The sequence below is a fragment of the Aspergillus welwitschiae genome (genome assembly GCF_003344945.1).
Source record: "Aspergillus welwitschiae strain CBS 139.54b unplaced genomic scaffold BDQ94scaffold_7, whole genome shotgun sequence".
Taxonomy (NCBI): Eukaryota; Fungi; Ascomycota; class Eurotiomycetes; order Eurotiales; family Aspergillaceae; genus Aspergillus; species Aspergillus welwitschiae.
In genome coordinates this window covers 853,068-880,022 of record NW_020798701.1, presented here as the reverse complement: position 1 = coordinate 880,022, position 26,955 = coordinate 853,068, and the positions used below count along the sequence as shown (strand labels likewise).

The following is a 26,955-nucleotide window of genomic DNA, read 5'->3' as shown; positions in this document are numbered from 1 at the left end:
GATACACAGCTCGAACGTCCACAGAAGCCTGTCGTTATGGCACAGCTCCCACGACCATCCTCACCACTGCACCGTCTAATGTACATGATCGTCTCATATCGATAAAAAAAATATAATCCAGTGATGGCTAATTCCGAAGCTCAAGCCGGCAGTATCGGTATAGGTATCTGCATCTCGCAAAGTCGTAGTCGTCTCGTGGCGGTTATCCGCGGAAAAGAAGCGAAGCGCAGCACGACTATCGTTCCCAAGCAACATGCATGTATGTATATCGACCGTCCCGCCGTGCAGGTATTCGAAACGAGCCACCGAGTAAAAACAAAGGTGCCGGAACTTCAGATGATCTATTTATTCCGACCACCCTTCGTAGCCTCCAAGAACAGGACCTTCTTCTTCACGACGGGGTCGTACTTGAGCATGCTGAGCGGGCGGTGCGTACGGGGACGGATCATCGTGCGATAGAAGCCGGTCATGGCCATGGAGATGAGGCGCACGGTGATGGTGCGCGACTTGACTGTGTGGTGCGATTGTTGTCAGTTTATCATTCATCAGTGGCTATGGATTTGGATTTGGATTTCGGGGAGACTGCGGGTGCAGTCGAGCATTGTGGGAGGTTGCCGCAGGGTTAGAGTGATGAGAGGTGGGTTGACTCACCTTTCTTGGCCATTTTGAGGAGGTTTTGAGGGAGATTGGGCTTGAGGGGGTGGATTTCCTGGGTTCCTCGTTTCGTGACTTGCGGAGTTGCGCCGGAGAAGTTTGGAGGATTGGGATGGATGGGGGCACGTGATGTGGTTTCCTGATTGGGGGAAAGGGTGGTGTCATGTGACTTGCACGTGGTTGGGTCTACACGGTATACTTTGTAGACTACTGATTCATTTTGTTGTAGAGGTCTTGGTTACATTTAGCTTAAGGATACGATGTTTTTCATAAAGGTCTGGACAGAAGTGATCACAAGCAAGAGGTTAAATGGATTTGTCTTCCAGCAAGGTCTATTTCGCGAAGAAGGCTTTTGATCTTCGCAGCGAAGACGCCACTACCCCATCTCATAATATCTGAGATGATGCGTACGAGGGACAAGCATTCTCTCGCTCGACCTGTATTTCCTGCCGCTAGAAAAACCATGGCATACGGTTCTGACGCTGTATCCCCGGCCCGTCGATGATGAAGCCACACTTCCCAGATTGGGCCCTTGACGGTGATGGAGAAGGCCAAGTTGAAAGGTAACTCATCAGGAGCCGGGAATATACGAAAACTGGAGTGCTCTTCGTGGTACTCTGAAAGGGCTTCCAGGATACGAATTGCTCTGGAGCCACACAGTGCGGCTTTATTCTGGGCTTGGTATAGACTCCCATCAATATGGGATGTGGTCTCGATTATCAAGAATGGAAAGTTGACGTGCATGGGTGTAGCGTGCGGGTCGGTGATCAGGGCGGAGGATTCCTGCAATTCGGACAGCATGCTATAAGAATCACTGCTGCTCCTCCTGTGCTCGAGACCTTGGGTCAATTCGCTTTCCGTTAAACCGACACATATACATGGGCAAGAACGTTCCAACTCGAAGCCTGTGGTGGATGGCCCTCCTGCACGATCAGGTGAAGTTGAGTTGCCAGTTTGGTTGTAAGTCTGTTGGATAGTCTGCTGGTATTGAAGCAGAGGACTGGGAGGAGCAGCGTGGACAGGTTCCAAGTCACTACGCCATTCTTCATGCTAAGAAGTTAGGTCTGAGACCGCACAAAAATGGATGAAAGTAAGTAAATATGAGAATTTGGCTCACCTTCATCCCGCGAAATCCCGTAGTTGAAAGGGATTCAATTTCAATACTGTGTTTACAATTACCTGATCCCATTCGACTTGTAGGAGCGGAGGTCTCAAGTTGACACTATTGGATCTTATGAAAAGTCTTGCTGCGATTAAACGAGTATATGCATCATCCTGATTTTCCAGAGTGGTAAACACATAGCGTGCTATATAATTATCGATGATGGGATCTCGTGGTTGTTCCATCAGGATGTTGGCAAGCCGCAAATCATTGGCGCGAAACTGTCCGTCTTTGGGCGTAGGCGCAGCGACGACTTTTATTGGAACTAAGATCTGTTCGGTGCTTGCAGGAGGGTGTGCGGGACATGTCTCTTCTGGTATGTCGAGGCGGTTGGTGGGTTGAGGTACCTGCTGGGCACCCTCTCTGTATTGGGCGAGATTGTCAGCTGTGAGTGGAGAGCTCGACTCATCCTCATAACCGAAGTATCTACGCCGTCGCTCTTCCATTTGGTTTGTTGATGGGAATACCGTTTGGGTGTCTGATGTAATGCTTCTGGTGGGCAGCAAAAGATGAAAGCATGTATATAAGAAGGAATTTGTGGAATATCCCCTTCCTAAATATGATTCTCGGCTAAGAAACCCTCAAGGGTTCTTTCTATCACATGGGAGCCATAGCATTGGCTTAGGATAGGTAGCACAAGTGAATGATCCCTGTTTGCCGCACACGGTAGCCCCCTCATTGTATGATACATTGGTATTATATAGTTGGTTTTTATGTATCAATGTGAAGTCTCAGTTTGTCCAGGAAGAGATCGTGTCGCTGGCATCGCCAGTTGTGAATGTAGAAGATGTCATGGCACTAGCCTCTGCATTTGACGCCGTAGTAGCACTAGAACAGTGCCTGTATTGAATGGCATAGTCAGCAGCGGGGATGCTAGCTTCAGCCAGCAAACGCGCATATACTCGGACCACCAGTCCATAACATCATGTTTGGCTGGTCCAAAGTCATCTGTTGTGAGTTTTTATATATAGGGCATAGAGCACACCGTGAAGGCCCGTATTCCCGCTTCTAGCCAAGTTGTGCTTGATACATCTGCCTGCAGATACCGTATGCCATAGTAGGGTCAATCAGACGGGAATGGTCGTAGTCAGTCTCATTCCCTGCCGCTTCATTTCGAGATTTCCAGGTGCGTAAATCTCAATGTCCTCCATCCAGCCGTCGCGCGCGCCGTCAAATCCAGAACGGAACTCATCTCGAGCCTTGGCTCCTTCCAGGATATTAATGAGGGGCAGGTCATGTCCAGACTGCACTCTGCGTTAGACATCTTATACTCCTTCTTGGCAGTTCTTAATACCCCTGTGGGCAACATACTCAGAATTCATCAGTGAATTACCACCAACACGTTGCTCTATCACATACCCAAGCGGTCTCCACGCGCTACAGTACTCAAGGTATACAGGCCACATGTTGCAAGCGCGACGACGGAACGAATTGTGAACTTGTCCGTTTCTCTTAAACTCTACAACCGTGATGTGACCGGTATCGAGATCATCTTAGGCAAGAAGAAACCACGGGCCTAGACGCTGCATAAACAAGATCTTACCATTTCGGATCATCGTCATGAAGTTCAAGTTGGCCATTTGGAGTATATCGCGGGTTAGCACATCTGTGATCTGCACCGCAGAGAGATCATGTGTGGCCGGGTTGACGTCAATAGCTCCATCTCGGGTCCCGAGATGGCCAAGACAAGAGTCCATATCGCCGTCCATTCGGCAGGAAAGAATGTATAGCTTGATCCATCTGGATCTGTTTTCCTGTCTGATGGACTCAGGGGTGCGAGACACAAAAAGGGCGGCAAGTCGTAGCACTGGTGGATGTTGTGCACGACGTCTTTGGGGTAGTCTGTTGACACCCTTTCTGGGGCACGCTCATGATATGACTGTGCCAGCTTAGTTTTTTGTTCTCGCTTTTCGATTTTTAACAAAGAGTAAGGGGCATCAGTACATCACGGAACTTATGGGTTGCTTTCGCCCATTTCTCAACGAGCGATCGTCGTTGACCTCGTAATCACCATCTTCGTCGGGAACGTTGGCCATTGCCCGCGAAACTCAATGTTCCTGGAATCGTCAATGATCGCGTGTCTCACTGGGATATCTTAGCTGGGTTCAAGAGCAGAGTCCTCACACACCTCTACAAAAAGCATCCACCCCTTTGCCTCATTATCGTCCTTGGGATCAATATCGCCTGTAGGATCAATTTGGATTTCTAGTGGAATGCCACCCGGCCAGTAGAAGGGACGAGACGGAACGGCAACCATGATGGTGTGTTGATACCGGGCTCAACTGACTTTCATGCTAGATCACCTGGACGTGTTTGGAAAATGGGAAGGAGAAGCCCGAGTTGGGGCAAGCAGAACATAACATTAGGATTATATTTTAATATGTGAAAGCTTCTTTCACCGAACTAGCCCGGCTAGCTCAATCGGTAGAGCGTGAGACTCTTAATCTCAAGGCTGCGGGTTCGAGCCCCGCGTTGGGCTTTCTTTTTTGACTTTCATCAAGTTGGCTGAGTTGGATCCGCAGGCCATCGGCTACCTGTGGGGCCATTGTTTTTGGCGGTAAATCGCAGACCGAATATGAATGGCTTCATTCTACACCAATTACCTTTTTCCGTAGCTATATTGGGCTCAGGGCATCATAATGGATTCTTATAGCTTTATTCGGCCGTTAATATTCCTGTTGAGATCGGTAAGATCCGATATTTCATGCTTCATGTCCGCCTCAGGCAGTCGTTGCGGATTCTACGACATCAAAGAGTTCTATAAGTCATTTCTCGTAGGCTTCTCCCGCTTCGGCGGCATAATCTTCGTCGCAACTTTCGATTCTCACCCCTTATTTTTTCGGTCCTCCTTCGGGGATTCTACTGCAAAGGCTCTAATCCTCCTTGATATCTGCCCAAGGCATTCTATCAAATCAGTGTACCTTTAACTCGTGTTGCGCTACAACAGTCGTCGCATAGTGCAGGGATTCAATCAAACTCAGTACCCGATATCATCTCGGAACATGTCCGCTTCCAAGTCAACAGCCACTTCGCATATGTTAAGTTTGAAGCTACCTCAATACCATTGCTGGCTTCTCTCTCCACCCAATACACAGAATAAAGTATAACATCCGCACATACCAAGCCTACTCCAACCATTGACCCACAAGCAAGTGTCCAGACGGTCTGGCAAGATGCTACGAAGTTACTGCAGATGGTGTGATAATGTCCCTGTTGTCCTGTGGGGAGCTATTCCGGCAGAGTATACATACAGGTGGGTCCCTATTCTTCAACATACTACCTATTCAGGACGTTATCATCTACTATTATGATCATCATCAACCACTCTAGAGTCTAGACTGGCGCGCACAGACATCTCCCCATGAACAGATAGCTAAATCACCCCATATCAGACGTCGATCTCGCCAGTCTAGACAACACTACCTCTCCACCCTAGACAACTGACCAGGTTTCAGAATCAGACCGGCATGATGAGCTAGCTGCTAGCCCAACCCCGGGCCGTGCTATGGCTTCGTACGAGGTAGCTTCGGAGAATTACCCCGTCTCTATCCTTCCCCGACGGACGTGGACATTGGTACCTACCAATTACGACTGAACATTGCTATTGAAGCTATCCACAATGGCTGAAATGGGTAGTAGCACACCCCGGCAATAGCTACCTCAACTGCCGGTGGAACTATATATAGTAGTTGTAGCTACGTACAGCACAGATAGTAGGTACCTCAGTACCTGCCCAACAGCCTTATACTAGCTATGAAGTACCTAACAACACAACAATCTAAGACCAGGAACAGCATCCATTCCGTATCACCATGATCCACACCAGCTATGATACTAACTACCCGGCCTACGACCCGGGTGATCCGGCCACGGAAGCAAAAGTACCACCGCCACCAACACCATATTACTTACTACGTATACGCACCCTTAGTACCCACCCTCTACCATTATGGACAGACACTTGCTGTCAACTGTCGCATACCCACTAAGTATAGCTACGGTACCCACCGTGTAACCTGACTTCGAGTCGAGGCAAGTCGGTGGAGTACCCGCAGTGGGGACTTTTGATCCACAGGGTACATTGACAGAGGAACCACGTAGCGATTTGGATTTCAACGGTGCAAGATAGCTAGTAATGAACTAACTAGATGGGGGATAATGACCAGCCACCTTACATATTACATGGTGTTGTGAAAAAAAGTTATTTGTGCTGTTTTATGACGTTGAGTTGTGTTGTGGTGGGAGTTTCATGTGCGGTGCTATTTAGAAGGGTTATGAAGTGCTAGGCGACAGTGGTAGGTAGTATGCATAGGAAACAAGGATTAGTGCAGAATCTAATAGGATTGTTTGGTGTTTGGCCAATAGGGTATATTGAAGGCCGTGACTCACTCCCACTATGTATGTTCATGTACGGCGTACCGGGGTGTAAGAGGAAATGCACGATGGGAATAAACTTTGCGCGGTTGAATGTTAGAGGCTGCTAAGGGACAGGGATAGAGCCGCAGTCCCGAGGGAGGGTATAGGATTGGCACGGTATAGGATAGGGACGGAGTAGATTATGTGGCTACTACTGGCTAGGCAGACAAATGAGGCTGTCGATGTACTGCTACTACTGGGGGAGTTAAGAGTTGGCTACGTTGCGGAAGAGTGAGACTTGCAGTAGGCCACTTGGCTATTGTCAAATAAATTTCACATTAAAATACAGCATCACTTATTGGACGCGTAAGCACGAATCATTACATCGACAAAGGAAAAAAGTGGGTGTAACTCGTTCGAGTCCCCGATGAAAAGACCAAATGAGGGGAAGGGGATGATCCGGGTGGATCATCGGTCGGGGGACTGCATGCAGGTGAGCTGCAGCCATCGGATGGTGGGCGCCGTTGACCACTTGGAGTAGGAGTGAGTCAGAGCTGCAGTGTGCAGATTGAAGCCTGGTTTGCTCAGCAGTAAAAGAAATTTCCTCCTTTGCGTGCCTTTCTTTTTTTGGTGGGTGATTTTTGTGTTTTCGCCTGTTTTTGTTGCTTTCGTTCGTTTCCTCGTCTTCACCCCAAATAGGATCGAATCAGACAGCAGGTCGGTAACAGAACAGTAAGCAAGGGAGCCAGCTCCTCCAACAAGGATGTAGCCAATCTCTTGGCGGGGTATAAATATCCCCGAGGACCCATAGATAAGCTGGCTACCATCGGACATGGCTCGTGCCAGTGTCGCAGGCTGGTCTAGCCTTTGCTGCGACGGGGCCGGAAAGGTGATAATGGTGACTTTGCACCGCAGAAATATCCACAATTGCGCATGCGTGAAACCTTAATAGATGCATCAGAAGCCCTGCTCATGTCCCTCAGCGGTAGTAGTCGCTCGGCCGGTAGATGCGCGAGGACCGATTGACACGCGCAATGCGGTCAGCTGCGTCGGCCTCATACAGAGACCCACGGCTGGGAGAGCTCTGCGGAGAGGTGTAGACGATGACCCGGTGACGCTTCAGGGATCGTGGTTCCCGCTCAATGATCGCAGTGCAGGCCACATCCTCCTGGGTGGCAGTCCGGCGGACAGGGGCTGGCTCGTGGCTGATTATCGGCCGCTCGCGAGCGGTGACTTCCTCCCTGGTGTTCACACGCAGACCATTTTCGATTGCCAGCAGTAGCTGGCGAACAGCGACGCACTTGAGGGGCACCCTGACCAGGGTGGATCGGTTGCGCTCAAGGTCAACCACGGAGTAGATCTTCCCGTTCTTGCTGCGAAGGTATTCGGCCACGTCCCGGGCATACTGGGTACCACGCTTGCAGAGGGAGCGCTTCTCTTCGTACACGGTCATCGGGTCTGCACATCGAGTGCAGTGGTCGGCGTGGGCTTCGTAGGCAGAGATAACGTAGCTCTCGTCAGCCTCGGGGTCGCGCACGAGCACGACGGGCTCGGAGGGCTGCTCGATGGGAGCAGGCATGGTTGCCGAACGACGGAGGGGTGTTCGAGTGCGATAACGAGGTCTTTCAACTCGAAGTGTCTCCTGAATGGAGTAGTAGAAGGGGGGCCAGAAACGGAGTGGCTTGGAGGGCGACAGCGTGACTGACGGATGGGTCACGAGGACTATAACAAGGTGGTTTGGACTTGTTTATGTGCGATGAAGTTGTGGGTAGTAGAGATGTAGATCTCTGTTGGTGATGTGTGTATATGGATGTTTTGAGAGAAGTGTGTAGTGAGTAAGTGAATGGAGAGGATGTCAATGGGGGGTGGGAGAGGGAAGTTATATAGTTGAGGAGGATGGAAGGCATCCATGATTGGCAAACAGTGAATGTTAGAGCAGAGAGACAGTGGTCCCGGGGCGCTAGTAGAGCAGCCATGACGAATGGGTCTCAGGCGGAGGACCTAACAAGGTTTAGCAACCACTCTTAGAATTATTCTGATTTTCTTTTTCCGGATTTTAGCAAGCAGTAAGAAACCGTGGTGGAGGAGTGGCAGCCTGCGGGTGACTGCTAAGGCTCAACGGGAGCCTGCCTCAGGACTACTTGGGAATAGTGCCAAAGTAGTTGTGGCTGGTGCAAGCAGGCAGTGCTGATCCTCTTAACTTGTAGTTTGTTGTTGGTCCGGCGCCTGTTGCAACCCGTTCGCTTCTCAGCTGCATCCATGATTGGCCCCATGATGGTCCCTCCTGTCAGACTAGCCAGTCCCTGTGACTCCATTCGGGGAGAGGATGGTCATGGCGAGTGGGCACACTAGACACAATACAGTTAGCAATGACCGACTCAACCACTCCGGGAGGGGAGTACTTTACCTGATTAAGGGTCGGGGAAGCGTCGAGTCATCGGGTTAGAGTTCGATGATGAAGTGCAGTGAGAGGGTTCTTCAGAAGTGACCAGCCCAACTGTGGCTTGACTCCTCGTGTCTAGAACTAAGCCGCACGCCAGCGGCCACCTTTCCTCTCCTCTCTGGCCTCCCAACACGAACTCCCCCTAGTCCAGGACACCATCATCCGCCCGTCTTTCAGGGACCGTCAGCATCCCCGTCTCACCTCCGCCATTGTTGGTCAGTATCCATCGTTGCTGCAGTCCGTTTCACGCATTAACTCTCCCATGTCGATGACAACGCTCATTAGCCATGCAGCCGCTCTCTCCTCTTACCCGCATTATCTGAGACGTGCGATGGCTCGGTTCCATTCTGTTGGTAACCTACAATATTGGCTTTCTCTTGATCGCTTCTATTCTATTTTTGCCTCGATCGCGACCGTCTAAGAATAGGTGTTTCGCATCTGTTTCCCCAGGGATCCGATACGAGCGGCCCCATGATAGCCATCTTCGTGATAAGGGGATGTCTGAGCCCCGGACTACCCCTTACGCTAGCAGCCATGAAGTCATCGAGACCATATGTCCTGATACCCTGCTGCGCCTCAGCCACAGGATGACTGGCCGAGAGCGTTCCTTTCTGCCACTCCGGCGCTACAGCCACAGTTCAACCCACGAGGTATCTGCGCGCGATCATGCATCCTGCAAGTGCTGATGGTTCTATGCCTTCTATCACTGATCGACCGTCCGATCGGTTCTGTCCTTTTCGTTTCGCTTAACGCGCGCGCGACGAAATGAACACCTCGTGTCCTATGGTGGTGACGCCAGCTTTCCGGAAGCTCTTTCTCGTTTCAGCTCCCCGTTTTTGCTGTGCTATTGTCCACCACTTCCCACCCTGGCTCAGGCTACAGGCGACCGTACCGGTCCATTGGGACTGCCTTGTGAACGTCCACCGATAATGGCGCAACCGACATGACGAGCATGCGCGCATGGTGTCCACCATGCGGCTTTCTTGTCTCTCGGATTACGGTCTCTCAGCCTACTAGGCCCCAGCGCGCCTATTCACTGGGTACGGGTGTCCGTTGGGGAGGCCCGTGAGAGCCAATGCTTACGGCGGATATATATGACGAGTGTTGGTCATGTCCGAGATAGCTTGTCCCATGATGGGCACTCCCACCATAATAAGAATCAGAGTCTGCCCTGCAGTTGCCACTCATTAGGCGCCAGTGTTTCCCATACTTTCGACTGGCGACAGCGAAAGGAGGCTCAAAGACTCTCATCTAGTAGTATTTGTGAGAGGGGATGTGTAGTTATTAACGCCGTCTTATACCGTGACAGATATGTATTCTTCACCGAACTAGCCCGGCTAGCTCAATCGGTAGAGCGTGAGACTCTTAATCTCAAGGCTGCGGGTTCGAGCCCCGCGTTGGGCTTCTCTTTTTGCATTTTGATGATTCGCATGTGGTGGGCGATGTGATAGAAAATTTTTTTTGGTTCGGAAGTTTCGGTGTCTCCACCAGATCCACTGACCCAATCATCGCAGCTTCTCAGCCTTACACTGCTGCACGCAGGAGTCGACTCGGACAAAGACCATTAGGTATCCCTGCCCATACACATTTGCAAAGACATCCTTATATCTTCTTTATCATAGGTGGTGATATTAGAGTGGTTGGAATTGACGCTGCGTGGCGTAGCAGTCCCTTGTCTTCCCCATAAGGCTGCATACTGTAGTCGAGCGGCTGAATGCATACCCACATCGCCCACAGCTAATCGACAAGATTCTCAAGGATACACAGCCCCAACCATGACGACATCAGCCAGTATAACATTGAATTGTCAACGAATATGTCTCTGAATGAATCATGCCATTTCGGGAAGCTTGACATACGTCAAATATTTCTGTGATCAAGCTGTAGTCCGACTCAGTTACCTGCCAGCTTTCCAGAGTCGCCGAATTCCGCAATAGCATGGCACCTACGCGTGTAACAAACTAGGACCAGTGTTTCCGGATATCTAGGAGATTTGCTCGACCATTCTGTGGTTGTACAGGCTTGCCAACTGGCCAGGCTTGTGGTGCGCACAGGAGACCGGCCGGTACGAGTAAATCCAGCCGCGATGGCCATGCTTTGAATGCCGAAGCTTGTTGAACAAGTGTCTGCGACCAATAGCCTGGGTGAGAGGGGCATCTCATAGAACTGCCCGACTCGAACGTCGCAGTTGCGTTCGTGAGCGCTGTTTAGCGAAGAAGAGAAAAGAGCTAATCTTAACGCACCGAGTTACATGCAAGTCTTCTACCTCCAGCGCCATCTTATCCAGATCCCGCACTACATCACCAACCCTCGAAAGAGACGTATCTGTCTATAGGCGGGCAATTACCATGCCATCCAGCACCCAGAAAGGATGCAAATAAGTCATGAGCCGGATGTCAGAGACATCTATTCAATAGAACTAACAATACCGCGTCCTCTCCCGAATAGAAAGTTCAACGAACGGAGATATTATCTGCTCTTACTCAGCAACCGTGATCAAATCTTAGAATCAACAGACAAGCGAGAAAGGCAACGTGGCCGATGTCACCGGTGGATTGTGATACGATAGCGTACATTTCTATCAGCTGTTTTCCCTTCTTCAACACAGGTAGATCCGGCTATCCAGCAAAGCATAAGGCCACTTCTCGGACAAGGCAAAGCGGGACGACCCATTGTGCACGGACCCGGTCCCTTTTCGGGGGTCTTGCCGTGTTCTTCTGTTCGCGTGCCTCCATTCCAATTTGGATCGTAATTGGCATTCATGTCCGTCCACAGTGGGGCTTGCTATGAGCCTAAGTGAGTCGGCGAGATGCAAGCTTACATTGAGAGTGTTGTAGCAGTGGCATATTCACTGCTGCACAAAGATCAGACATTGCTTGATGACAGCAACCAGTAGTAAACACGAACGAATATGAAAATGCATGAATGATAGCAAGAGATGATTCTCCAACATCCTGGAGTTACACGCATCAGGTGATAAATCACACGTTCTGCTTACCTGCCGCTCCTCCGCAATTTGCTGTCAATCGGACCCTGCATATCATATCTTCCCCTGCCTTCCCTCTTCAACCTTCATCACCATCCAACAGTCGTCTGTTTTAACTACCATTAATCATGCCGACCGGAGTTATACACGTGCGTCTGACAGCAGCAAGCCCGTTATCAGATAAGCAAGCACTGCAAATTGGCAAAACAAAACAACACTCTCTGTCCCGCACTGTGGACCCTGATCGGCACAGAAACATCCAAGCCCCGTCCCGTTCGTGTCTCTACCCGAAAGCAGATGATCCCAATCAAACTAAAAGCAAACTAAGGCCCCAGGATCGCTTTACGAAACAGAGGGGCTGAATAAGCGAGATGTGTCTGTCTGACAAGCAGGTCCGCGCGCAATTCGACAAAATAATCATCTGCCTCGTTCCCTTACTTCTTCGACTTCTTCTTCTCATCCCGACCCGGAGAATGTGCCTTGCCTCAGCCACAACGCAGATCCAGTGCCATTCAGTAAACGATCACCATGTCTTCCTCGGACATCCAAGGCTACGCTATCCGTCGGAATAACTCATGTCTCAGCGACGAAGTCGGATGCGGGAGAACCTGGGAGACCTGGCACGCTTGCTGCCCATCCGGATCCAAATGTCCCGGAAAGGAGTACTCGATTCAGAACAATGTCTGCTGTCCGACGTGGACGGACTGTACCTCCGAGATCAAACCTGCTGTCTGCGCCAATAGCACCTGGAACATGTATGACTACGATGGTTATTTCTGCTGTACCCAGGACGAGAGTGGGTTTAGGCTCAAGGGAACGGACTGGGTGGGCTGTTTGAGCCCCGATTCACCGGGAAATGCTAGTTACAGCGCCTTGAGGCTCATAAGCACTGGTGAGTTTGCTTGAACTCTACGTTAAATTTCTTCAATTGGAGAGGAACGAGTTGCTGACATGCGAACCATTCCCGCTTAGCTTCCTCAACCGCTACATCGGCCCCCACGTCCACTTCCGCATCGACCACAACAGCATCAACAGCAGCAACAACAACCGCTGCTGCATCCTCAGGGTCAGGTACCAACACGGGCGCAATAGCCGGTGGCGTCGTCGGCGGCGTCGTCGGAGCCGCAGCAATAGCTGGCCTTCTTTTCTACTTCCTGAGACGCCACAATAAACAACGGCCCGAGTCGCAGACACAGATGCATCTCCAACCACAGGACCCTAGCCCTCAATATTCCGCATACGCGTACAGCCAGCAGCAATATTCAACAGGAGCGAGCGAACTAGATGGCCAGTCTATGCCTGCGGAATTACCGTCGACCAATGAGCCGAAACATGAGTTGGCGGAGTATCGGTGAGAGCTAGGTGGGATGATGATTTGCATATAGCGCCTCTTATACTTTCTGTTAAGTAAAATTTATGTGCCTAGGACAGGTTGCCGCGGGTCGGCTATGAATTGGTGGGAATGGACACAGAAAATAAGCACACATATTCACAAATAAATGGAATATGGGTGAACCAGCGAATGGACCTCTAATAATACTTTGAGCACATATCATAGCGTGTCTAATATAATTGATTCCCCCTATCAAATGCATTTTTTGAAGTTTGTCTTACATGATGTAATTTAAGAGACGATATTCTTATATATATCTATATCTCAATCAAGAGGAACTTACCGAGCACATGCTCATTCGTCTTTGTCACTCGCCATCTACATCTTATTATGATAAGTCCAGACCAATCTTCCAAGCTAATCGAGAAACTATCATCATCATTAAGAGATCTTCATCAACACCCCCTATTAGATTATTTACTACATTCAAAGACAGAGTAGAGTATGCATATCCACACACCTCCCACACCTCTCTCTCCAAACCAATCCCAACCCTTCCCAACCCCATCCTACCCCAACCATGCCTAAGTAACAGGACACCAATCATAATTCCCATTCGAATTATTCCCCCACCAGGAGGGAAAATCATGCGCGACCCCAGCAGCCCCAAACACCGCAAACGAGAGAATAAACACAATCGTCAAACTGGCGCCATCAAACGCCCCCGTAATCAAGTACGAGTAATCCTTGAAAATCTTGGGATGGTAATTCCTCAGATAATACTGGACGAAGAGACCCGAGATGACCCAGCTGAAGAGAACGCATGTCTGCGATTGGTTGTACGGGACGTACCCTGCGTATTGGATGAATTGCGGCATGTTGACTTCGGAGACGTCGAAGCTGCGGATCTTGGGGACAAACTGGTTTTTTTCCCATAGATTAGTTGGGTTGCTGGGGTGGTGGGAAGGGGGGATAAGTATAGAAGGGAAGAGGGGGGGAAGGGGACGTACGTAGTAGAAGAGACGGTGGGCGACGACAGCTGCGGCGCCGATGGCGAGACCGATGGGAACCATGGCGTAGGGAGTGCCGGAGCGGTAGAGGTAGGAGGCGAGGGCCCAGGAGGCGGCGTTGGTGTTATAGGATTGCATGGTGGCACCACTCCAGGAGGAGTTGCCGTTGCCGGTGGAGAGGAGGGCTTTGTTACCAGTGACGATGGAGATCATGATGGCGTAGTTGATGAAGCCGCCCAGGATGGTGCCGTAGATTTGGGTGAGGAACATCACGCGAGGGGGGATCTTGACTGTCATTTGTTAGAGTTGTGTGGGGTATGAAGAAAAAGGTCATGGGCTTACGGTATTCGCCCATCTTCAAGTCGTTGGATAGGTTCACTGCGTTGGAGATGACATTGTGGGACCAGGCTGCAAAGTACATGTTTCCGACGGGTCGCCCGGGGAGCATGAGTCCTGCCAACATCTTGGAGAGGTTGTCGGTGGCAATTCCGTTGCCGTAGCGAGAGTAGAGAATGGTACTCTGCAGAAACCGTCAGTAGCAGGGGGAGTATTGTACATGAGGTACTCACAAAAGGCGAGATGATGATCCCGACGATTAGGGAGACAATGTACGCCCAGGCTGGAAGGGTAATGTTCTCCTTGAGAACCACCACCAGACCGAGAACAAAACTGATGACAAGCACCGCAACGTACCACCACCACGGTGTCTCTTTGTAATGCTTGGCCATGTGCTCGTGGTGACGGTCGTCGTAGCGACCTTGTCTGGCGCTCTGATATGCCCGCTTGATATCGCCGCCCCAGAAGAGAAAGCAGTGCATGATGAGGGCACCAATCTAGAAAAGTTTAGCTGGATAAATCAGAATAGATCTTGGGTGTACACACAGCAGCGTTGGCCATGAACATGGCAAATGCAAAAGTTCCAGTTAGTCTGGGTATGCCGTATTTAGCCAAAGCGGATTTGTCGAGCACCCCGTCAGGGAAGACGCTGGCGACTGGATACGAAGTGCCATTCGCCATGAGAAGCTGTGTGGACATGAATGGTAGGGACCGGGAATTCCATCCGTTTCCGTAGTAGATAGCTACCATGATGATGAAGCAGAAGGCGATCCCGATGTCTTGGTGAAGCTGGAGCTTGAGAGGAAGGGAGGTTTGGAAGGAGGTGATCTGCAGCAAGTCAGTCAGCCTTAACACTTGGTAGATAAAGACACCATCCATACATATTGCCAGTCGAAGCTCAGAGAGAATAAACCCAATCCTTCGTTGTTAGAAGCTCCACCGAAAACATTGGTGAGTACAGAACCCTTTTTACCAGTCGCTTTCTGGGCAGCGAGACACTGTAGCTGTGTTAGTAACCCCTGCACATCAAAGGCGGGATGGCCAACGCACCGGAATAGAAACAGAGTTGAGCCACGGGAATATGTAGGCAGGAATAATCTCATACAAAGACATGCCAGTAAAGGCATACCAGAAGTACCGGAGCGGCTTAGAGTTCTTGACTTGCTGCCAATGCAACCCTTGCAGGGTCTTCACAGTAGGAAGAGTACTCCAGTAGACAGCCTCAACATGCCAGACGGCAATAGGTCGCATTATCCCACAAAGACCATAGCCGAACAGACCGATGGAGATGGTGCTGAAGATGACGGTGATGGCACTGAAGGGCATATTGTAGAAGAGATTCTGCGCCGCAAACACTTTCGATGATGCAGAGGCATTGGAAGCAGATGTGGCGGTGATAGCGCATATAGCGTGTTCCTTCAGAGTCCATGGTCCGGGATTCACAAACTTTATCCACCTTATATGCCATGGGAGCTTTCCCTGACCACCCTTCTCCCTCCATCGTGCCTCAAACTTATCGCCACGGGGGAGGAACTTGGCCCAGGCATTACCAACAAAGTAAGCGATGAGGACGATGAAGGTGCCTTGGATGGTGACGGCAGTGGGTTTGAACTGTGGATAGGTGTCAGCGGGAGGTGTCAACACATCTGCACGATGGCTAAGTGTCCTGTGCTACCATGTAGATTTGGTTCATGACCGCCTGGAAACACGCCAGGCCGGAGGCGAGAATGATACTCCGAAACGTCAGGGAACTATCGAAGTCATCCCTGAGTGGTAGCAGATGGGCAGCAGCGTCTGCACCGGTGATGATAATGGCGTCTTCGCTTTCGCGGTCCTCTTCGCCGCTCAGCTCATCACCGGTGATTCTGTGCTCTTCTTTGCCAGCGAGAACCGTGACGGCAGACTTCTCATCGACCGCATCAGGGTGGGGAATTGAGACGCCGTCACCCTCTCGGGCTGCACCGGTCGTGATCGCAGACATGTTGGACGGGGGTTCACTGTTTCAGAGGCATGAGAAAAAAAATCATTGCCACAAGGTGGCCCCAAGGGGCCCTCTTATACCCCCTTCCCCCCCTGATAAGGATAGATTGCCATTGGAGCCATGCCACGAGCTCATTGATGATACCACAAACCACGGCGATTAGCCATCTTGCTGGAAAGGGACTGGGAGGCGACCCTGCGACAGGGCTAAGAGGGATCTAATGAAAGGGTCGTTGGATGCACAACGCTCCGGCCTCTGCGTCGGTGGATTCGCGTCTTCTCGAACGCCTCCGAACCCTCCAATCGACGCTCGTTTCCCCACCTAGCGAGGGACCGAGTCGAGATACCCGACCTGCTAGCCCACCCTCCTTCGGGTCGCCATTGGCGCAGGAATAAACCGAAAGCATGTAATTCTACCGGGAACTAACCTGGCTGTCCGGGTTACATCCGAATAAATTGTAGCGCGTGTTGCGAGATCATTGAAGGGCTGCTGGAGATGCCATCGCGTCTGCTGCTGACGCCATTCCGTAGCGGCAAGTCGGCCCCAAGCAATATGTGGCACTTCTGATTTGGAGGGGTGGACAGGTATCCCAGGACCTGGCACATCAATCATCACCGCAATTGGCTTCACTGCAATAGATTTAGGCGTATATTGAATGGCTCGGTAGAACAGTTGATAAGGCTTAGGGCGTGACAGGCGCATCCAGATAGGCAGAGGGACGATAGGACACCCGTTCACAGGAAGGTCGATGCTGGGCGCGATAAGAGAGAACAAGGTTCAAGGGGATCCGTTCAGGCGTCGGAACTCCTACGGAGCTCCTGCAGCACACCTCAGCTCGCCATCCATGCATTCAACCAAGTGGCACCCCCCCGCGCTAGTGGCGACACCAGTGCAACCCAGGTCTCTGTTCTTTTCTCTCGCTGCGGAGGATTGGTGCAACCCTTTGTCCTGTTCAAGGAAAGGAACGAAGGCATTCGAGCTAGGATTCTTAGTGTACTGGCCAGTTTCGATCCCTGAAATATTTGAACTGGTCAGGTGTGCTGTATCATACCACCTTCAACCCATTTGTCCATCGGGTCAGGGTCTTGCGCCATTCAATAGTCCTTCTCTAGGAGATTATCCATCCAGTGAGAGGTAGTCCATTAAGCATCACACAGGGTTACTTCCGACTGAAACCTGGCCGTTCAGATGGAGGCCCTAATTGATGTGTCCCACGTGGTCACTACTGTCTCCAGTGCTGCTTCTGTCAAAGATTTTCACTCCCCACCTGGGTTGTTCACCCAGTGCCCAGTGGTGTCTGCCAAGGTGCTTCGGTTAATCCGACTCTGAGATAGAGCAAACCAATCATGTTTCCTATGCATAGAATAGGCATAAGATGCCAAGCCAGATATCAGCGGATGATCCTATCGATAGCCAATGCCTGTTAGTTGCAAACAAAATCCTCTCCCAACCGCTATCGCCAACATGCCGGAGTTCCAGCCGACACTTCTTGGCCGCATAAGAACCGACGCCCTAAGCACCCCAGACCGCGGCAACGCATTTACCAAGTTTTGTTATCAGGATCCAATGGCACACCCCAATAGGATCTATCACATGAATTGGTAACCTAAATCTAGACTCTCTTCCAGGCCCGATATAGCTCTCGGAAATTGCAATCCCGTCCCAGTAATGCCTGCGGCGTGTCGCATTCAATCATCTCCCCATCCCTGAGGAACGCTATCCGATCGAACCGATCGACATAAGCGAAGCGATGAACAACAGAAATCACAGTCTGTTGGCGGAAATCCTGCTCGATAACATCTTGCATAAGGGCTTCTGTCTCTCGGTCGACGCTACTAGTCGCCTCATCGAGGACGAGAATGGGCCGCGGGACCACAAGCGCCCGGGCGAGGGCAAGCAATTGATTTTCGCCCACTGACCAGGTTGAGATACTGGACATGTCCATATCTAGCCCTCCGTGGGCACTGATTCGACTCCAGAGTCCTACCTTCCGGAGCGCAGACGCGATGCGTTCATCCGTGGCCATTTCAAAAGGATCCAGATTGAAGCGAACAGTGCCGGATAGCAGAAACAAGTCTTGTGGGATGACGTTAATAGCAGAGTGGATAGCTTGTCTCTCGAGCCCTGATATGTCGCAGCCGCCGATTGATATTCTTCCGGACTGAATTTCGCTCATACGGAGAAGCGACATTACTATGGATGACTTCCCACTCCCTGATGCCCCGCAGATTGCTAGCTTTTCGCCAGGATGGACCGTGAGCGACAGATTCTTCAAGATCGGCGGCCTGGCTTGGCTATGGGTATGAGTTATTAGCTTTGTGTGAAGAGCAGGGGAAGCACCGGGGATTAGGATCAAAGCGGAGTTGAGTGGCTAGAGAAATACAGAACTTACCCGTATGCTGCTGTTATGTTATCGAACTCGATTGTAAACTTAGAAGGTCCCAATGCCCGAGGGACTACACTGCCCATCAGGTCATTGTTTGCCTCACGAGGAGTGTCTTGCACAAATTGTTGAACTCGCGAAACTGCCCCGATGCTCGTCTCAAGACTAGTCCATGATCGGAGAGTGCTTGAAAGAGTGCTGTTGAAGGTCAGGATCAAGCTAAGGGCAACACCGACGGCAGCACCGTTATACTGGTCGGCCAAAGAGGTTGTCGTCGCCACGATAATTACAGCCAACGCCGCAACGATCAAGCCCATCACGAGTGTCAGCCATTGCTGTATGCAGTACAGCATATAAAAAGGCCTTTGTGATTTATTGAGGAGCATGTGCATCTTTTCCTGGAACCAGAGCTCCATTCCGAAAGCACGGAGAGTGGTGACTCCATGCACGGCTTCCGTGAAATGCGTATAAAGGGGAGCCTTGGCTTCCAGATCCAGCAGTCGTACCTGCCGAGAAGTGCGAAGATAATATCTCTGGAGGATCACTAGGCTGACCAGAAGCGCTGGCACAGCAACTGCTAGGTATTTGCTGACGATGCAAAGAATGACCAATTTGACCACGCAGCTTGCGAATCCTATGATGGCTGGTGTTAGCTTCTTGAACTCAGTGATCCCTTAACTCCGCCAGTCTGACGGTTTGATAAGGAGGCAAAGAATGGACAGTGGGAAGAGAATTACCCGTAAAGAACATAGATGCCACCAAAGGAAGCATCATGTCAATCAACTCCATATCTTGACTGAATCTATTTGTCAAGGCCCCGATTTCGGTGTCTTGAAAGAATCTGAGCGGCGCACTGCCCTGGATGGTCAGCAAAGACATGTAAAAATTGAAGAGCATATTTGGGAATACCTGAGCGTCGCAGAGAGAAGATCTGTATGCAGATTCAACGCAGTGTTGTTGATTACATTTATGATAAGGAGCCTGGGACGATCAAAGGCGTAAGTTAGCATTTCAGTAATTGACAATAATGACTTGAATCATGGGAATTACTTACCACAATCCACCTGCGGTACCTACGAGCTGTATCACGAAGAGGACAGCATACACTCCCAAATACATACCCACGTCTTTGTTAGGACTCTGTTCGTTTGCCTCCACCCACCACTGGATCCACAGAGCTAACAAAAACCGGAGATATCAGCTTGAGAGACGTAAAGCAGGATCATAGGTACTAGGGACGCACTTTTAAAGTCCCCACTGACCGCTTCCACAACAATGAAAGCTAGACAGGTTGCAAATGGAATGAACCCAGCACTTTGATAATAGTATTTGTACACCGACCAGGTCCCTTCGCGTAGCAGAGGGCTCGGTGAGTCTGAAACTAAAGCCTTCACTGTGTCATTGTTCAGCTTATTGTCCTCCTCAGTCGCGGAAGCCATATGCCCAGCAATTTCATCAGTGCTCGCTAGGGACCTGTGCACGCTTGCGGGCTTGTGGAGTTGCATCACTTTTTCGAACGACCCGTTCTGCGCGATTCTGCCTCCTTCAAGAATGACAATCTCATCTGCATATTGGAGTAGATGTTCTTTCCAATGTGGATATACATGAGCTTCGCGTTCGAAAAGGCAAACATCCCAAACTTACCTGTATGGGTTGCTAGGAGAACTGTTACCCCATATCTGCGACAATATCCGCCTGGGCCGAATAAACGGGTAGCAACCATGCTGGTATTATCCGAATCAAGACCACTGAAAACGTCGTCCAGGACCATGAGTCGTTTCCTCGAGTAGATAGCACGGCACAGCGCAATTCGCTGCTTTTGACCGCCACTAAGCGAAAGGCCATTGGCACCTGCACGGTACAGATCACCCCCCGGCATATTAGAGAGCTCATCCTTGAGGCCACAAGCCCATGTGGCGACCTCATACCATTTGGAATCGAATAGTGACCCGAGGATAATGTTTTGGCGAACTGTATCATCGATAATCCAAGGGACTTGGGAACAATATGCCAGATGAGAATCTCCAACCCGTACGTCTCCAGATCTTACCACTGTTTCCCCCAGTAGACTAGAGAGTAAAGTGGATTTCCCAGAGCCCACTGGCCCAATCAGCATGGTGACCCCTGGCCCGACACGCAAGGTTATGTCATGAAGCTTGTTTTCGCCGGTATCAGACCATGCAATATCAGCTCGCTCGAAGGAGAATGGGGTAGTCTCAGATTCTGATTTCGGTTGGACTGATTGCAGCTCTACTGCAATACCATCATTTGTGGCTGAAGGTGTGGGTAACTCTGTACGCGTGTTATGCAATTCCGTCTGCTTTTTACAGTATTCCTCGATGCGAAGATAACAAGCCATCGCTTGCCGCACAGCAGGGACGGACTGAATAAAGGTAATGAGTGGATTTGTCACGAGGGATATCAGTGAAAGCGATGTAAAAGCTTGACTGGAAAGCAGTGTCTTATTGTGCGTTGCGACCGCGATTATTGTATAGATGGCGAAGGTGGCAAACGGAGCAAAGTCGGTCGGCACATTAGCTGTTAACGATCAGTACACCAACGCTATCCATTAACCGGTTTTCTTGCCTACATATGACAATTTCCCATATGAGCAACTTCCGAAAGCGCTCAGAGGTCTTCAGCTCGATCTTTCGCAGGTTGGATACCTTTTGGAACATGACCCGGGAAAGACCGAGCATCTTGATGGACTTAATGTCGCGTAGCATATTGGATGTCCCTGTCACTCTGGCTTGAACGCATTCAACCCATTGCTTCTGAGACTGACCTGATCTGTTAGAAATGGGCCCTATGGCCAACACCGAGCCTATACAATGTTAGTCGGGGTCTGTCAACCATGGACTCGCATGAAGGGAATTGTAGCTACCTATTGCAATAATCGCTGGAACTACACAGGCGATGAGAAGCTGCCGCTCTAGTAACCAGATTGCGATACCCACTTCGAGGATCGTGGCCCATGTCTCGTGGATTGTCTTCTGACTCTGTACAATCCTTTCTACATCGGTTCCCATGAGAGTGATCGCTGCGGAATCGTTGATGTCGCTGGCCTTGAGACGAGATGTTTGCTTGAAAACTATAGCAATTAAACCAGAGCGCACTTTGGTGTTGAACCGATTGGTTTGGCGCCAATACACCGCGGTGGAGACCTGAAAGGGTATGTTAGTCTCAGGTGCGTCCATGATCATCAACGTAGACCACTTACAGCCCAACCTAAGTAGACCAGAACATATGCCCCAACAATGGCTTGGCCGCGCCTCTTACTCTCTGACGTCTTATCGTTTTGTACGTAGTCAATTGTGGCGGTAATGAGGAATGGCTGACAGAAGCTGAAGGCCGCGAGACAGATACGCGGCACGAATCCCGACAGAAATGTTCTCCGATAGGCATAGAAAGTCGAACGGAGTAACCGATGTTTGCCAGTCCTTGCTCCCCAAGCCTTCTCTAGCTCTTCCTGTGTCAATTGTGCCTGTTGATCAGCATCCATTTCTGGGATGTCATCAATCCCCAGCACTTTTGAGTATCCGTTTTGAAGAACCGGGAGCACCCAAATGAAGAAGCTTTGACCCCAGAACCCCAATATTCCTTCCCTGGTTGTTTTCTGATGAAGTGGCCGTAAGAAACGGGGTTTATGTATGGACTCTGAGATGAGTACTCCGGTATTGAAAACGAGAATGGTCGTCCATAATGCTCGACAAGCAACACTGGCTGTAGGAATCTGCCACAACGAGCGAAGCTGGGGTAGTGAGAGTAGTATTTCTGCTGAGTAGTAGACTACTAGGAGATCCGATGGCTTTATCGAGCGCTGATCCTCGAGGAATGAGAGTAAAATTGCTGCACCTGTCGCAATAATATTCACAACTCCCGAGGCAAGTCCTACGCGGGTATGAAGATCCGGGTCTTCGACGCGCAAAGCTGTGTATAGGATATGTAGAACCAACAGGACAATCAGCAGAATCTAAATGCTCGCGTTCAGTAAATCCTCTATTCTAGTATCACTATAACCTACTAGCTTCACCAATGCCAATCGGAAAGAATTCAGCTTAACTTGAGAAGAACGAAGGACTTGCAATCGGTGAGGGACCAAGACCAGGAAGAGTGCAGCTGGAAGCAGCCCAAAGAAACCATCTTCGAAAAGTAAAGTAAAATCAAATGGACGACACTCGGCGTTGATACGGGGCCCGAACACATTGTCACTATCTGAGGCGCATGCCATGTTGAGTGACAGGTACAATGATAGGAAAGAGAAAGGGGCGATGGGGATGATGAGATTAAGAAGTACGCGCCACGGGTGACCCAATTAATCTCGGAATCCTTATCTATGCAATTTATTTACCACCATAAGTACAACTTGGACCTCTGGCTCGTTAGTCGCAGATAGCAGCCACTACCAAACTGTCTCCGATCAGGGGAAATATATCGCTTTGATTGGTTCCACTCCTACCGGCCTACAACTATTCCGGCATCGACTAGCCAGAAATGACATAAATCCCTGCCATTAATGAACTTATTATCCATAATATGACTTTACCCACATGTGAGAGAGGCACCAAAAGCCACAAGCATTGCCAAGCTCGAGCCATCGTAGTCCTGAATTGAAGACGCGCCGATTTACGGACTCCGGCGCACAGAACACTAGTCCATTAGGATGATATGTGATCTCATCACTCTATTCCATTTCATACTGTTCTTTTGTCAAGGAGGAAACAATCCATCAGCAATTGGGTACTCTAAACATTCAATTTCTGGCACATTGGTCGCTTCTAATCGGACATCCACAATAGGACCACAAGTCACTCAGCTCGTGGGAACTTCGAGACCCGTTCGTAATAAATACAGTGAGCACAGTAGTATATCAACCAGTGATGTGTTCCATTTCCCAGGGCACGGACCGGTCAATCACTGGGACTCATCCGGAAGCACTCTTCTCCTGGACTGGCAGGATAATACACTGACAGTGAAAGATTACCATAACCTGCGAATGCAAAATATTGCCCCGTTTGTGGGATACCTCTCTGCCTGCTCAACGGGCCTCAATATAGTCGATGACCTGGCCGATGAATCCATAACCTCGCTAGCGCTTGCCAGTTGGCCGGATTTCGACACGTAGGAACCATGTGGGAGGTTTCTGATGCGCGGTGTGTGGATATAGTTAAGGTATTTTATGAAACTGTACGAGATGAGGGCTTGACAGATGAGTTTGTACCGCTGGCACTCCATCGGGCTGTCAGGTCTATCCGAGACAGGGAAACTAGAATTGTGGGTGAGATGCGTTCAAGGTGGGCACTTGGCGAGAGGGACGCAGAGCTTTTGGATGATGAAGGTAACGGACCAGGTTTATGATATCGTCGGAGGGTGTTTCTTTCTTTGGGGTTCGTTTACATATTTTGGAAATTAGTCTAGAACAATAGAGCGTTTCTTGGGAGTTAGTATCTCGATGCATTGACTTTTCGGCACCGATACGTCGATGATATCAAAAATGATCAAGTAGCACTAGCCTACCCCCCTTCACAAGTACGACCCAGGATGGAGGTCATTCTTATCCATCACCTGCATTCCACTCAGAGAGGGCGAGAGGAACGATTAGCTTCTAGGTGGGAAAGCAACCGCCGGTGGATCCGAAAGCAAAATAGGGCTTTCGGGACGAACATATCGTTCCCTTGGCACCCACTCCTTCGCAAGCCATCCGTACTCGCCACAGATATGCTGCTTCAATTCATGTTCCGGGGAATGCAATAGCTCCCTGTAGGCTTGACACTTGAAGCAGAGCCAGAAGCTATCACATACCTGGCAATGCACGTTGAAGCCGACGAGAGGCAGAAAGCAACCGTCACAGAAGTGACCCTTAAATTCGGCACCAGGTAGCAGCTGGTTCAGTTCGAGGTTATCCGGCACGATGAGTTCTTTGACTATCTGATCAGCGTCGTGATATATCGCGACTTCTAGTGGCGTCCACTCCGTTTCCCTTGCTTTCCCTTTAGCGGCGAGATCGTAGCCTTGCTCCACCAGGTACTCAATCATAGGAACCATATCTTTCCTATAATAATCCAAGGGAGAGACACATCTTGCTGCCCAATGCAACGGCGTCCATCCATCCTTATCGACCAACTCCATATACGTGTCCTGGTAATCAGGATGCTGTTTGTGGCTCTCCAGGACCTCTTCCACCAGGTCCACATCCCCACTAATCACGGCATAGTGCAATGCCGTGCGATGCATCAAGTCTCGAGCGACCAAGGCATCCTTACTCGGGCTTAATGCCCGGTAGTGCTCCAGTCCCCGATAACACACGAGGTGAGCAGGAGTCCTCCCAACCGGGTCCTTGCAGTTAGTATCAGCTCCTGCATCCAAGAGAAGCTTGATGACTTCCGGCGCGCTACTCAGACACGCCTTGTGCAAGGCCGACCGCAAGTTCCCGCCACTGTCGTTGACGCGGGCCCCTTTCTGAATTAAATACCGGATAATCTCCAAAGTGTCGTTCAACTTGGAGCCGTCGACTTCACGGTTGCAGGCCGCCTGCAACGGAGTTTCGCCACCCCCCGGGACCGCGAGATTGACGTCCGCTCCAGCCTCGGCCAGGATGCGCACCATGTTCAGGCTGCCATAACGACATGCAATATGCAAAACTGCGCCTTGTCCCACGACATAATTCAGTTTTACCTTCACAACTGACGCGAGATACTGGGCAACGGGCTCATTGTTGATCCGCACGGCGACCCAGATCGCGCACTCCCCTTTCTTGTTGGCGTCTTCTGGATCGACGCCACAGCGGATTAGATGCTTGACTGTGGCCACTTCCGTTCTCTGGTTGATTAAACGCAGGACACCACTCCCCCGACTGCTTTTCCAGTCTATCTTTGCCCGGTACTCCAGGATCATTGGTACGGCGGCTTCACAGTTATGCTTTACGGCCCATTCGAGCGGGGTATAGGTCTCCCCGCACATGCGGCTGACGTCCACGCCGGCTTTCAACAGCAGGGCGACGATCTCGGTGTAGCCGTGGTAGATTGCTATTGATAATGGTTGCTCCCGCCCACTTCCCAGGTTCAGGTTTGGCTTCGGAGTGTTGGCCAAGAGGACCCGGACCACGTTGACATGGTCACCTTTGCACGCGAAGTACAGAGGATTTTTATCTAAAACAAGTTTGTCCACGTCAGCCCCTCGGGCGAGAAGGAGCTGGGTAATTTCCAGGTGCCCAAGCCGAGTGGCAATATGGAGAGGTGCCTCGCCATACAAGTTCTCCAGGTTGACATCAGCTTCGGATTCCAGCAAGCAGCGGACGATTTCGGTGTGGCCCAGTGCTGTAGCAGTAGACAGGGGTATCATGCAGGTGTCCAGGTCCGACTGGTTAACGTCGGCTTTGAACTCGAGTAGGAGCTTCACCATCTCCAAGTTGCTTTTGATAGTTGCATGATGGAGGGGAGAGGTATCCCATGTCTCGCCATCCAATTCAGGGCTTGGGTAAGCCCCAGCCTCAAGCATGAGCCGAGCAATTTCAAGCTGGTTGTATCGCACGGCATATCCGAGGGCCTTCGTGGCATCAAACACTGGGAACATCTCAGGGTCTTCCAGGATTATCTGGACGCACTCCTTGTGCCCTTCGCGGACGGCAGCAAAAAGTGTTTTAGTTCCCCTTTTGCAGAGTCTGCAGAGTTCTCTCTTTAATTCGGACATGTTCATGCTGGCTGCTTGTGGTTATTCTGACCGAGGGATCTGGTGGTGCTTAAATGCAAGAGGGCAAAGGTAATGTCTCCTTTATATATACGGATGTCACTACCAGTTAATTAGAATGTGGTAGTTCCGGCTCTGCATAGGTATGACGAAGATGACTCTGAGACACCGAAACTGCAGTACTGGAACCTTCCACACAGGCCCTTGCTCGACGAAATACTGAGGTCATATACACCACAAAGCCAAGCCTAAGATGACGGACCTTTGGCCATTTCATATCGCATAAAGGTGATTTGGACTGTGCCATCTATCCTATTTGAGCGGACATATTCCTAGGCACCGTTAATATTCAACGAAATTCTGGCCATGGGTACGTGAGGAAGAAAGCTACATGGTGTTCACTCCCCCGTAATAAGATTTGGAGATATGATGCAGAGGAATCCAAAGAACTTGCCTTGCTCGCACCAACACCACGAGAAATGATAGTGTTTCCCACACATAATGGCACCTGTTCAGAGGTAGAATCTGCAATAGCTCAGATTTCGAGAGTATAAATGCTCAATAACGCACCTAAAGATAGGTATATGAAGTTCGGAATCCGGTGAGGGAATCTCCAAAAGCCCAG

The 26,955-nt window shown here is 50.3% G+C and overlaps 8 protein-coding genes and 2 non-coding genes across 10 annotated transcripts; 3 read left to right on the top strand and 7 right to left on the bottom strand.

Moving 5' to 3' along the window:
* Positions 1 to 341: 341 nt before the first annotated feature.
* BDQ94DRAFT_167960 (mitochondrial 54S ribosomal protein bL33m) lies at positions 342 to 664 on the bottom strand (the record flags this gene model as incomplete). Its single annotated transcript, XM_026770951.1, has 2 exons — positions 342 to 511; positions 652 to 664. 2 exons carry the CDS (start codon positions 662 to 664, stop codon positions 342 to 344), a joined length of 183 nt encoding a protein of 60 aa, XP_026629367.1.
* Positions 665 to 945: 281 nt separating this feature from the next.
* On the bottom strand, positions 946 to 2,262 carry BDQ94DRAFT_167959 (uncharacterized protein; the record flags this gene model as incomplete). Its single annotated transcript, XM_026770950.1, has 2 exons — positions 946 to 1,704; positions 1,834 to 2,262. The coding sequence occupies 2 exons, from the start codon at positions 2,260 to 2,262 to the stop codon at positions 946 to 948; spliced, it is 1,188 nt and encodes a 395-aa protein (XP_026629366.1).
* A 621-nt stretch (positions 2,263 to 2,883) lies between these two features.
* On the bottom strand, positions 2,884 to 4,073 carry BDQ94DRAFT_167958 (uncharacterized protein; the record flags this gene model as incomplete). Its single annotated transcript, XM_026770949.1, has 2 exons — positions 2,884 to 3,060; positions 3,945 to 4,073. 2 exons carry the CDS (start codon positions 4,071 to 4,073, stop codon positions 2,884 to 2,886), a joined length of 306 nt encoding a protein of 101 aa, XP_026629365.1.
* Positions 4,074 to 4,222: 149 nt separating this feature from the next.
* Positions 4,223 to 4,295, top strand: BDQ94DRAFT_t78. The gene has a single exon. It is a non-coding gene; the product is annotated as a tRNA-Lys (tRNA).
* A 2,174-nt stretch (positions 4,296 to 6,469) lies between these two features.
* BDQ94DRAFT_138932 (uncharacterized protein) lies at positions 6,470 to 8,015 on the bottom strand. Its single transcript, XM_026765330.1, has one exon. It carries the CDS (start codon positions 7,749 to 7,751, stop codon positions 7,152 to 7,154), a length of 600 nt encoding a protein of 199 aa, XP_026629364.1. The 5' UTR covers positions 7,752 to 8,015; the 3' UTR covers positions 6,470 to 7,151.
* A 1,931-nt stretch (positions 8,016 to 9,946) lies between these two features.
* Positions 9,947 to 10,019, top strand: BDQ94DRAFT_t79. Its single transcript has one exon. It is a non-coding gene; the product is annotated as a tRNA-Lys (tRNA).
* A 2,110-nt stretch (positions 10,020 to 12,129) lies between these two features.
* Positions 12,130 to 12,956, top strand: BDQ94DRAFT_167956 (uncharacterized protein; the record flags this gene model as incomplete). Its single annotated transcript, XM_026770948.1, has 2 exons — positions 12,130 to 12,493; positions 12,574 to 12,956. 2 exons carry the CDS (start codon positions 12,130 to 12,132, stop codon positions 12,954 to 12,956), a joined length of 747 nt encoding a protein of 248 aa, XP_026629363.1.
* A 387-nt stretch (positions 12,957 to 13,343) lies between these two features.
* Positions 13,344 to 16,305, bottom strand: BDQ94DRAFT_138921 (OPT family oligopeptide transporter). Its single transcript, XM_026765329.1, has 8 exons — positions 15,956 to 16,305; positions 15,331 to 15,891; positions 15,162 to 15,278; positions 14,827 to 15,108; positions 14,514 to 14,777; positions 14,287 to 14,464; positions 13,945 to 14,234; positions 13,344 to 13,854 (listed from the first exon to the last, which is right to left on the bottom strand). The coding sequence occupies exons 1-8, from the start codon at positions 16,259 to 16,261 to the stop codon at positions 13,519 to 13,521; spliced, it is 2,334 nt and encodes a 777-aa protein (XP_026629362.1). The 5' UTR covers positions 16,262 to 16,305; the 3' UTR covers positions 13,344 to 13,518.
* Positions 16,306 to 17,873: 1,568 nt separating this feature from the next.
* BDQ94DRAFT_185441 (P-loop containing nucleoside triphosphate hydrolase protein) lies at positions 17,874 to 22,875 on the bottom strand (the record flags this gene model as incomplete). Its single annotated transcript, XM_026774882.1, has 12 exons — positions 17,874 to 18,104; positions 18,177 to 18,632; positions 18,767 to 19,300; positions 19,404 to 19,474; positions 19,718 to 19,822; positions 19,888 to 20,229; positions 20,289 to 20,392; positions 20,447 to 21,182; positions 21,235 to 21,468; positions 21,529 to 21,808; positions 21,865 to 22,617; positions 22,669 to 22,875. 12 exons carry the CDS (start codon positions 22,873 to 22,875, stop codon positions 17,874 to 17,876), a joined length of 4,053 nt encoding a protein of 1,350 aa, XP_026629361.1.
* Positions 22,876 to 24,228: 1,353 nt separating this feature from the next.
* Positions 24,229 to 26,339, bottom strand: BDQ94DRAFT_185439 (ankyrin repeat-containing domain protein; the record flags this gene model as incomplete). Its single annotated transcript, XM_026774881.1, has 1 exon — positions 24,229 to 26,339. The coding sequence occupies one exon, from the start codon at positions 26,337 to 26,339 to the stop codon at positions 24,243 to 24,245; it is 2,097 nt and encodes a 698-aa protein (XP_026629360.1). The 3' UTR covers positions 24,229 to 24,242.
* Between the last annotated feature and the right edge of the window lie 616 nt (positions 26,340 to 26,955).